Genomic DNA, 12,029 nt, shown 5'->3' on the forward strand with positions numbered 1-12,029 from the left:
GCGTGAAAATAAATCGATTAATTGTGTTTCTAAAAAAATATGCTCATATCGCTCTTTACTAAGGCTGCTTATGCTCTATACTCTTTACTCTTGCGCTGCCTATGATATTGACAGACAATCTCCCGTAGCCTCCCATTTTATGAGTATTCTTATATAACCTGGCTACTAAGCTTATTTCTTACTATGCAACCCCTCTTCATTCAGTTTTACTTACTTACTTAGGTCCCAACCATCCTGGTGGGATGTTTTGGGGCCACTCCTCCAGCTAGCTCCTGCGTAAGAGCTCTGCACATTATTCTATCAGGTGCAGTAGGTGATAACTGGGCTAAATTGGCGTTGTCGAAATCAAAATTCTCTATCAATTGCTTTCGTGAAATGCTTCGTGGGCAAAGGCCATGCAGATATCCTTCAAGTGTGGTTCTCGGGAGGCAGCTCGGTTTCATTCGCTTGACATGGCCAAACTAACGCAGTTGCAATTTCTTGATGTTACTGAGAAAAGTGTCAGTCTTTTTTTTTCTTTCTTTTTTTCACTTTCTTTTTTCCTCCTCATCATTAGCATTATGATTACACAGAGCAAAAGTGGGGGGAATTTGAAATTTTTCGTTTTGTTTTTTTGTATCTGAAAAAAGGTTCATTTTCTAGGCAATGACTGTGAACACTTCACTGAACCCATATACCAACATAATTAAATAATCAATGTTCAAAATAGCCAACATCCTTTGATTAAAATATGTCCTTGCCATCCATAGGGCCAACTCCCCCCCCCCCAACCTCATCTGATTAAAACCTTCTTTCTGATTTTCCAACACTTCTAACCATACAACAACTTGGCAGGGTGATTTTGTTCTAATATTTATATTTCAGTCATTTAATTCATTCAATTTTTCCTGCTGTCATTTCATTCCATTCATTCATTTTAGTTGTCATTCATTTCATTCATTCAGTTTCTCAGTTTAATTTCATTCTTCAGTTTCTCCAAATTCGCAGGGCATATACACAGGACTCTATTTCAGAGTGAGTGAAATCTAGAGGGGAGGAGGGGGGGGGGGCAAAAATGAAGGACAAATATATAGGAAGTAAAAAAGGTTATATAAAAAGTTAAATCTTCAGATATCCGGAGGACACCTCCCCCTCCCCCGTATTTGCATGTTAGCTATATCGGAATACTAATATTTTACACATATCTGGATTTAATGGCCATTGACTGTAAGTTTTCATTGGATAAATTACTGAAACTAGATTTTAAGCAGCTTTAAGTTTCTTATTAAACATAGACGATTAATTAGTAAGGAACATAAATTAGAGGAATAAAGGTTGAAGAATAATATATTCTATTAAAAAAATTGTAGTTCTGGCCAAGCACCTACATTAAATGTATATTACAAATATATATATTACATATAATTACAAGTATACATATATTAGCCTACAGGTAGATATACATTTTTAGTTATCCATTTTTGTAAAGATAAGTATTTCTAAGAATAAGTATTTTTTTGGACATAAAAAATGATATTTGGCGATTTTTTTAAAATATCTAAAGTTATAGTTATATCTTAAGTTTTATAAAATATACTTTAAGTTATATATGTTATTTAAGTTGTATATAGGGACTAATGCCAAGGACTGTTTTAAGCGACAGGATCTTAAAATAAAAGAGGAAATAACAGTAAAAGTCGTTCTTTTTAACTTATAGTAATTTAGTATATAATTTCCTGCGCTTGGCCACACCTACAATTTTTGTAATAGAATATATTACTCTTCAAACTTTCGTTCCTCTAATTTATATTTCTTATTAATTAATCGTCTATGTTTAATAAGAAACTCAAAGCTGCTTAAAATCTAGTTTCAGTAATGGCCACACCTAGTTCAAGGAAAGTGGATAATGTAATGAACATGTATTAATAATATTATTAATATTTTAATTTTAAACCATTACAGAGCATTAAAACAAATGAATAAATGAACAAAATAAAGAGCCAAACGACATAAAAGAATGCTGTGCCGTTAGAGAGGGATCTTCATTTTGTTCATCTATTCATTTGTTTTAATGCTCTGTCATGGTTTAAAATTAAAATATTAATAATATTATTAATACATTTTCAATAATTAAGTTAAACAATTTTTACCTGTTCTTCCAAAAAATTCTTCATCGTGGACTGTAAACAAATACCAGCTAAACAAACTACAAAAAACGTTAATCCTTGGAACAATTTTTTCACGTTCTGCCAAACTAGGATATATTCCACGCATAAGCAATTGAATCAATGGCATTTCGTTGCCAAACACCGAATCTCGCTTCGCGTCCAAAGCTTCTAGCCATAAATGCCGCAGTAGCTTGGTCTCATTTGCAACAGTACGAAGCAGACTAGAAAACAAAACATGGTTATTACCATGAGTAATGTTTGTTATTACCATGTTTTTAGTCAAGTAGATTAAGAACAAAACATGGTTAGTACCATGAGTACTGTTTGTTATTACCATGTTTTTAGTCAAGTAGATTAAGAACAAAACATGGTTATTACCATGAGTAATGTTTGTTATTACCATGTTTTTAGTCAAGTAGATTAAGAACAAAACATGGTTAGTACCATGAGTAATGATTGTTATTACCATGTTTTTAGTCAAGTAGATTAAGAACAAAACATGGTTATTACCATGAGTAATGTTTGTTATTACCATGTTTTTAGTCAAGTAGATTAAGAACAAAACATGGTTAGTACCATGAGTAAAGTTTGTTATTACCATGTTTTTAGTCAAGTAGATTAAGAACAAAACATGGTTAGTACCATGAGTAATGTTTGTTATTACCATGTTTTTAGTCAAGTAGATTAAGAACAGAACATGGTTATTACCATGAGTAATGTTTGTTATTACCATGTTTTTAGTCAAGTAGATTAAGAACAAAACATGGTTAGTACCATAAGTAATGTTTGTTATTACCATATTTTTAGTCAAGTAGATTAAGAACAAAACATGGTTATTACCATGAGTAATGTTTGTTATTACCATGTTTTCAGTCAAGTAGATTAAGAACAAAACATGGTTAGTACCATGAGCAATGTTTGTTATTACCATGTTTTTAGTCAAGTAGATTAAGAACAAAACATGGTTATTACCATGAGTAATGTTTGTTATTACCATGTTTTTAGTCAACTAGATTAAGAACAAACCATGGTTAGTACCATGAGTAATGTTTGTTATTACCATGTTTTTAGTCAAGTAGATTAAGAACAAAACATGGTTATTACCATGAGTAATGTTTGTTATTACCATGTTTTTAGTCAAGTAGATTAAGAACAAAACATGGTTATTACCATGAGTAATGTTTGTTATTACCATGTTTTTAGTCAAGTAGATTAAGAACAAAATATAGTTAGTACCATGAGTAATGTTTGTTATTACCATGTTTTTAGTCAAGTAGATTAAGAACAAAACATGGTTATTACCATGAGTAATGTTTCTTATTACCATGTTTTTAGTCAAGTAGATTAAGAACAAAACATGGTTAGTTCCATGAGTAATGTTTGTTATTACCATGTTTTTAGTCAAGTAGATTAAGAACAAAACATGGTTAGTACCATGAGTAATGTTTGTTATTACCATGTTTTTAGTCAAGTAGATTAAGAACAAAACATGGTTAGTACCATGAGTAATGTTTGTTATTACCATGTTTTTAGTTAAGTATATTAAGAACAAAACATGGTTATTACCATGAGTAATGTTTGTTATTACCATGTTTTTAGTCAAGTAGATTAAGAACAAAACATGGTTAGTACCATGAGTAATGATTGCTATTACCATGTTATTATTCTAGTAGATTAGGAAAAAAACATGGTTATTACCATGAGTAATGTTTGTTATAACCATGTTTTTAGTCAAGTAGATTAAGAACAAAACATGGTTACTACCATGAGTAATGTTTGTTATTACCATGTTTTTAGTTAAGTATATTAAGAAAAAACATGGTTAGTACCATGAGTAATGTTTGTTATTACCATGTTTTTAGTCAAGTAGATTAAGAACAAAACATGTTTAGTACCATGAGTAATGTTTGTTATTACCATGTTTTTAGTGAAGTAGATTAAGAACAAAACATGGTTAGTACCATGAGTAATGTTTGTTATTACCATGTTTTTAGTCAAGCAGATTAAGAACAAAACATGGTTATTACCATGAGTAATGTTTGTTATTACCATGTTTTTAGTCAAGTAGATTAAGAACAAAACATGGTGAGTACCATGAGTAATGTTTGTTATTACCATGTTTTTTGTCAAGTAGATTAAGAACAAAACATGGTTAGTACCATGAGTAATGTTTGTTATTACCATGTTTTTAGTCAAGTAGATTAAGAACAAAACATGGTTATGTACCATGAGTAATGTTTGTTATTACCATGTTTTTAGTCAAGTAGATTAAGAACAAAACATGGTTAGTACCATGAGTAATGTTTGTTATTACCATGTTTTTAGTGAAGTAGATTAAGAACAAAACATGGTTAGTACCATGAGTAATGTTTGTTATTACCATGTTTTTAGTCAAGCAGATTAAGAACAAAACATGGTCATTACCATGAGTAATGTTTGTTATTACCATGTTTTTAGTCAAGTAGATTAAGAACAAAACATGGTGAGTACCATGAGTAATGTTTGCTATTACCATGTTTTTAGTCAAGTAGATTAAGAACAAAACATGGTTATTACCATGAGTAATGTTTGTTATTACCATGTTTTTAGTCAAGTAGATTAAGAACAAAACATGGTTAGTACCATGATTAATGTTTGTTATTACCATGTTTTTAGTCAAGTAGATTAAGAAAAAATCATAGTTATTACCATGAGTAATGTTTGTTATAACCATGTTTTTAGTCAAGTAGATTAAGAACAAAACATGGTTAGTACCATGAGTAATGTTTGTTATTACCATGTTTTTAGTCAAGTAGATTAATAACAAAACATGGTTATTACCATGAGTAATGTTTGTTATTACCATATTTTTAGTCAAGTAGATTAAGAACAAACATGGTTAGTACCATGAGTAGTTTGCTATTACCATGTTTTTTGTCAAGTAGATTAAGAACAAAACATGGTTAGTACCATGTGTAATGTTTTTTATTACCATGTTTTTTGTCAAGTAGATTAAGAACAAAACATGGTTAGTACCATGAGTAATGTTTGTTATTACCATGTTTTTAGTCAAGTAGATTAAGAACAAAACATGGTTATTACCATGAGTAATGTTTTTTATTACCATGTTTTTAGTCAAGTAGATTAAGAACAAAATATAGTTATTACCATGAGTAATGTTTGTTATTACCATGTTTTTAGTCAAGTAGATTAAGATCAAAACATAGTTATTACCATGAGTAATGTTTGTTATTACCATGTTTTTAGTCAAGTAGATTAAGATCAAAATATAGTTATTACCATGAGTAATGTTTGTTATTACCATGTTTTTAGTCAAGTAGATTAAGATCAAAATATAGTTATTACCATGAGTAATGTTTGCTATTACCATGTTTTTAGTCAAGTAGGTTAAGAACAAAACATGGTTAGTACCATGAGTAATGTTTGTTATTACCATGTTTTTAGTCAAGTAGATTAAGAACAAAACATGGTTATTACCATGAGTAATGTTTGTTATTACCATGTTTTTAGTCAAGTAGATTAAGAACAAAACATGGTTATTACCATGAGTAATGATTGTTATTACCATGTTTTTAGTCAAGTAGATTAAGAACAAAACATGGTTATTACCATGAGTAATGTTTGTTATTACCATGTTTTTAGTCAAGTAGATTAAGAACAAAACATGCTTATTACCATGAGTAATGTTTGTTATTACCATGTTTTTAGTCAAGTAGATTAAGAACAAAACATGGTTAGTACCATGAGTAATGTTTGTTATTACCATGTTTTTAGTCAAGTAGATTAAGAACAAAACATGGTTAGTGCCATGAGTAATGTTTGTTATTACCATGTTTTTAGTCAAGTAGATTAAGAACAAAACATGGTTAGTACCATGAGTAATGTTTGTTATTACCATATTTTTAGTCAAGTAGATTAAGAACAAAACATGGTTAGTACCATGAGTAATGTTTGTTATTACCATGTTTTTAGTCAAGTAGATTAAGAACAAAACATGGTTAGTACCATGAGTAATGTTTGTTATTACCATGTTTTTAGTCAAGTAGATTAAGAACAAAACATGGTTATTACCATGAGTAATGTTTGTTATTACCATGTTTTTAGTCAAGTAGATTAAGAACAAAACATGGTTATTACCATGAGTAATGTTTGTTATTACCATGTTTTTAGTCATGTAGATTAAGAACAAAACATGGTTATTACCATGAGTAATGTTTGTTATTACCATGTTTTTAGTCAAGTAGATTAAGAACAAAACATGGTTAGTACCATGAGTAATGTTGGTTATTACCATGTTTTTAGTCAAGTAGATTAAGATCAAAACATAGTTATTACGATGAGTAATGTTTGTTATTACCATGTTTTTAGTCAAGTAGATTAAGAACAAAACATGGTTAGTACCATGAGTAATGTTTGTTATTACCATGTTTTTAGTCAAGTAGATTAAGAACAAAACATGGTTAGTACCATGAGTAATGTTTGTTATTACCATGTTTTTAGTCAAGTAGATTAAGAACAAAACATGGTTATTACCATGAGTAATGTTTGTTATTACCATGTTTTTAGTCAAGTAGATTAAGAACAAAACATGGTACATAGAGTTCACCGTACCATGAGTAATGTTTGTTATTACCATGTTTTTAGTCAAGTAGATTAAGAACAAAACATGGTTAGTACCATGAGTAATGTTTGTTATTACCATGTTTTTAGTCAAGTAGATTAAGAAAAAAAAATGGTTATTACCATGAGTAATGTTTGTTATTACCATATTTTTAGTCAAGTAGATTAAGAACAAACATGGTTAGTACCATGAGTAGTTTGTTATTACCATGTTTTTTGTCAAGTAGATTAAGAACAAAACATGGTTAGTACCATGTGTAATGTTTGTTATTACCATGTTTTTAGTCAAGTAGATTAAGAACAAAACATGGTTATTACCATGAGTAATGTTTGTTATTACCATGTTTTTAGTCAAGTAGATTAAGAACAAACATGCTTATTACCATGAGTAATGTTTGTTATTACCATGTTTTTAGTTAAGTAGATTAAGAACAAAACATGGTTAGTACCATGAGTAATGTTTGTTATTACCATGTTTTTAGTCAAGTAGATTAAGAACAAAACATGGTTATTATTACCATGAGTAATGTTTGCTATTACCATGTTTTTAGTCAAGTAGATTAAGAACAAAACATGGTTAGTACCATGAGTAATGTTTGTTATTACCATATTTTTAGTCAAGTAGATTAAGAACAAAACATGGTTAGTACCATGAGTAATGTTTGTTATTACCATGTTTTTAGTCAAGTAGATTAAGAACAAAACATGGTTAGTACCATGAGTAATGTTTGTTATTACCATGTTTTTAGTCAAGTAGATTAAGAACAAAACATGGTTAGTACCATGAGTAATGTTTGTTATTACCATGTTTTTAGTCAAGTAGATTAAGAACAAAACATGGTTATGTACCATGAGTAATGTTTGTTATTACCATGTTTTTAGTCAAGTAGATTAAGAACAAAACATGGTTAGTACCATGAGTAATGTTTGTTATTACCATGTTTTTAGTCAAGTAGATTAAGAACAAAACATGGTTATTACCATGAGTAATGTTTGTTATTACCATGTTTTTAGTCAAGTAGATTAAGAACAAAACATGGTTAGTACCATGAGCAATGTTTGTTATTACCATGTTTTTAGTCAAGTAGATTAAGAACAAAACATGGTTAGTACCATGAGTAATGTTTGTTATTACCATGTTTTTAGTCAAGTAGATTAAGAACAAAACATGGTTAGTACCATGTGTAATGTTTGTTATTACCATGTTTTTTGTCAAGTATATTAAGAACAAAACATGGTTATTACCATGAGTAATGTTTGTTATTACCATGTTTTTAGTCAAGTAGATTAAGAACAAAACATGGTTATTTAGTTACCATGTGTAGTCAATGTTCCTTGTTATTACCATGTTTTTAGTCAAGTAGATTAAGAACAAAACATGGTTAGTACCATGAGTAATGTTTGTTATTACCATGTTTTTAGTCAAGTAGATTAAGAACAAACCATGGTTAGTACCATGAGTAATGTTTGTTATTACCATGTTTTTAGTCAAGTAGATTAAGAACAAAACATGGTTATTACCATGAGTAATGTTTTTTATTACCATGTTTTTAGTCAAGTAGATTAAGAACAAAACATGGTTAGTACCATGAGTAATGTTGGTTATTACCATGTTTTTAGTCAAGTAGATTAAGAACAAAACATGGTTATTACAATGAGTAATGTTTGTTATTACCATGTTTTTAGTCAAGTAGATTAAGAACAAAACATGGTTAGTACCATGAGTATTGTTTGTTATTACCATGTTTTTAGTCAAGTAGATTAAGAAAAAAACATGGTTATTACCATGAGTAATGTTTTTTATTACCATGTTTTTAGTCAAGTAGATTAAGAACAAAACATATTTATTACCATGAGTAATGTTTGTTATTACCATGTTTTTAGTCAAGTAGATTAAGAACAAAACATGGTGAGTACCATGAGTAATGTTTGTTATTACCATGTTTTTAGTCAAGTAGATTAGGAAAAAACATGGTTAGTACCATGAGTAATGTTTGTTATTACCATGTTTTTAGTCAAGTAGATTAAGAACAAAACATGGTTAGTACCATGAGTAATGTTTGTTATTACCATGTTTTTAGTCAAGTAGATTAAGAACAAAACATGGTTAGTACCATGAGTAATGTTTGTTATTACCATGTTTTTAGTCAAGTAGATTAAGAACAAAACATGGTTAGTACCATGAGTAATGTTTGTTATTACCATGTTTTTAGTGAAGTAGATTAAGAACAAAACATGGTTAGTACCATGAGTAATGTTTGTTATTACCATGTTTTTAGTGAAGTAGATTAAGAACAAAACATGGTTAGTACCATGTGTAATGTTTGTTATTACCATGTTTTTAGTCAAGTAGATTAAGAACAAAAAATGGTTATTACAATGAGTAATGTTTGTTATTACCATGTTTTTAGTCAAGTAGATTAAGAACAAAACATGGTTAGTACCATGAGTAATGTTTGTTATTACCATGTTTTTAGTCAAGTAGATTAAGAACAAAACATGGTTATTACGATGAGTAATGTTTGTTATTACCATGTTTTTCGTCAAGTAGATTAAGAACAAAACATGGTTAGTACCATGAGTATTGTTTGCTATTACCATGTTTTTAGTCAAGTAGATTAAGAACAAAACATGGTTAGTACCATGAGTAATGTTTGTTATTACCATGTTTTTAGTCAAGTAGATTAAGAACAAAACATGGTTAGTACCATGAGTAATGTTTGTTATTACCATGTTTTTAGTCAAGTAGATTAAGAACAAAACATGGTTAGTACCATGAGTAATGTTTGTTATTACCATGTTTTTAGTCAAGTAGATTAAGAACAAAACATGGTTAGTACCATGAGTAATGTTTGTTATTACCATGTTTTTAGTCAAGTATATTAAGAACAAAACATGGTTAGTACCATGAGTAATGTTTGTTATTACCATATTTTTAGTCAAGTAGATTAAGAACAAAACATGGTTAGTACCATGAGTAATGTTTGTTATTACCATGTTTTTAGTCAAGTAGATTAAGAACAAAACATGGTTATTACCATGAGTAATGTTTGTTATTACCATGTTTTTAGTCAAGTAGATTAAGAACAAAACATGGTTAGTATTACCATGAGTAATGTTTGATATTACCATGTTTTTCGTCAAGTAGATTAAGAACAAAACATGGTTAGTACCATGAGTATTGTTTGTTATTACCATGTTTTTAGTCAATTAGATTAAGAACAAAACATGGTTATTACCATGAGTAATGTTTGTTATTACCATGTTTTTAGTCAAGTAGATTAAGAACAAAACATGGTTAGTACCATGAGTAATGTTTGTTATTACCATGTTTTTAGTCAAGTAGATTAAGAACAAAACATGGTTATGTACCATGAGTAATGTTTGTTATTACCATGTTTTTAGTCAAGTAGATTAAGAACAAAACATGGTTAGTACCATGAGTAATGTTGGTTATTACCATGTTTTTAGTCAAGTAGATTAAGAACAAAACATGGTTATTACCATTAGTAATGATTGTTATTACCATGTTTTTAGTCAAGTAGATTAAGAACAAAACATGGTTAGCACCATGAGTAATGTTTGTTATTACCATATTTTTAGTCAAGTAGATTAAGAACAAAACATGGTTAGTACCATGAGTAATGTTTGTTATTACCATATTTTTAGTCAAGTAGATTAAGAACAAAACATGGTTAGTACCATGAGTAATGTTTGTTATTACCATGTTTTTAGTCAAGTAGATTAAGAACAAAACATGGTTAGTACCATGAGTAATGTTTGTTATTACCATGTTTTTAGTCAAGTAGATTAAGAACAAAACATGGTTAGTACCATGAGTAATGTTTGTTATTACCATGTTTTTAGTCAAGTAGATTAAGAACAAAACATGGTTAGTACCATGAGTAAAGTTTGTTATTACCATGTTTTTAGTCAAGTAGATTAAGAACAAAACATGGTTAGTACCATGAGTAATGTTTGTTATTACCATGTTTTTAGTCAAGTAGATTAAGAACAGAACATGGTTATTACCATGAGTTATGTTTCTTATTACCATGTTTTTAGTCAAGTAGATTAAGAACAAAACATGGTTAGTACCATGAGTAATGTTTGTTATTACCATGTTTTTAGTCAAGTAGATTAAGAACAAAACATGGTTATTACCATGAGTAATGTTTCTTATTACCATGTTTTTAGTCAAGTAGGTTAAGAACAAAACATGGTTAGTTCCATGAGTAATGTTTGTTATTACCATGTTTTTAGTTAAGTAGATTAAGAACAAAACATGGTTATTACCATGACTAATGTTTGTTATTACCATGTTTTTAGTCAAGTAGATTAAGAACAAAACATGGTTAGTACCATGAGTAATGTTTGTTATTACCATGTTTTTAGTCAAGTAGATTAAGAACAAAACATGGTTATTACCATGAGTAATGTTTGTTATTACCATGTTTTTAGTCAAGTAGATTAAGAACAAAACATGGTTAGTACCATGAGTAATGTTTGTTATTACCATGTTTTTAGTCAAGTAGATTAAGAACAAACATGGTTAGTACCATGAGTAGTTTGCTATTACCATGTTTTTTGTCAAGTAGATTAAGAACAAAACATGGTTAGTACCATGTGTAATGTTTGTTATTACCATGTTTTTAGTGAAGTAGATTAAGAACAAAACATGGTTAGTACCATGAGTAATGTTTGTTATTACCATGTTTTTAGTCAAGTAGATTAAGAACAAAACATGGTTATTACCATGAGTAATGTTTGTTATTACCATGTTTTTAGTCAAGTAGATTAAGAACAAAACATGGTTAGTTACCATGAGTAATGTTTGTTATTACCATGTTTTTAGTCAAGTAGATTAAGAACAAAACATGGTTATTACCATGAGTAATGTTTGTTATTACCATGTTTTTAGTCAATTAGATTAAGAACAAACATGGTTATTACCATGAGTAGTTTGTTATTACCATGTTTTTTTTCAAGTAGATTAAGAACAAAACATGGTTAGTACCATGTGTAATGATTATTATTACCATGTTTTTAGTCAAGTAGATTAAGAAAAAAACATGGTTATTACCATGAGTAATGTTTGTTATTACCATGTTTTTAGTCAAGTAGATTAAGAACAAAACATGGTTATTACCATGAGTAATGATTGTTATTACCATGTTTTTAGTCAAGTAGATTAAGAACAAAACATGGTTATTACCATGAGTAATGTTTGTTATTACCATGTTTTTAGTCAAGTAGATTAAG

The 12,029-nt window shown here is 29.0% G+C and overlaps 1 protein-coding gene across 1 annotated transcript in view; it reads right to left on the minus strand.

The window, feature by feature from the left end:
• LOC148944699 (ubiquitin-protein ligase E3C) overlaps window positions 1-12,029 on the minus strand; it is a 103,553-nt gene that overhangs the window by 44,969 nt on the left and 46,555 nt on the right. Inside the window, exon 8 of the mRNA XM_089100233.1 lies at window positions 2,130-2,368. Within this exon, the coding sequence (XP_088956359.1) occupies window positions 2,130-2,368 (239 nt within the window). The remainder of the gene's footprint in view (window positions 1-2,129; window positions 2,369-12,029) is intronic.

This window comes from Artemia sp. Qi Xiang Cuo, chromosome 14 (genome assembly GCF_049724085.1).
Source record: "Artemia sp. Qi Xiang Cuo chromosome 14, ASM4972408v1, whole genome shotgun sequence".
NCBI lineage: Eukaryota > Metazoa > Arthropoda > Branchiopoda > Anostraca > Artemiidae > Artemia > Artemia sp. Qi Xiang Cuo.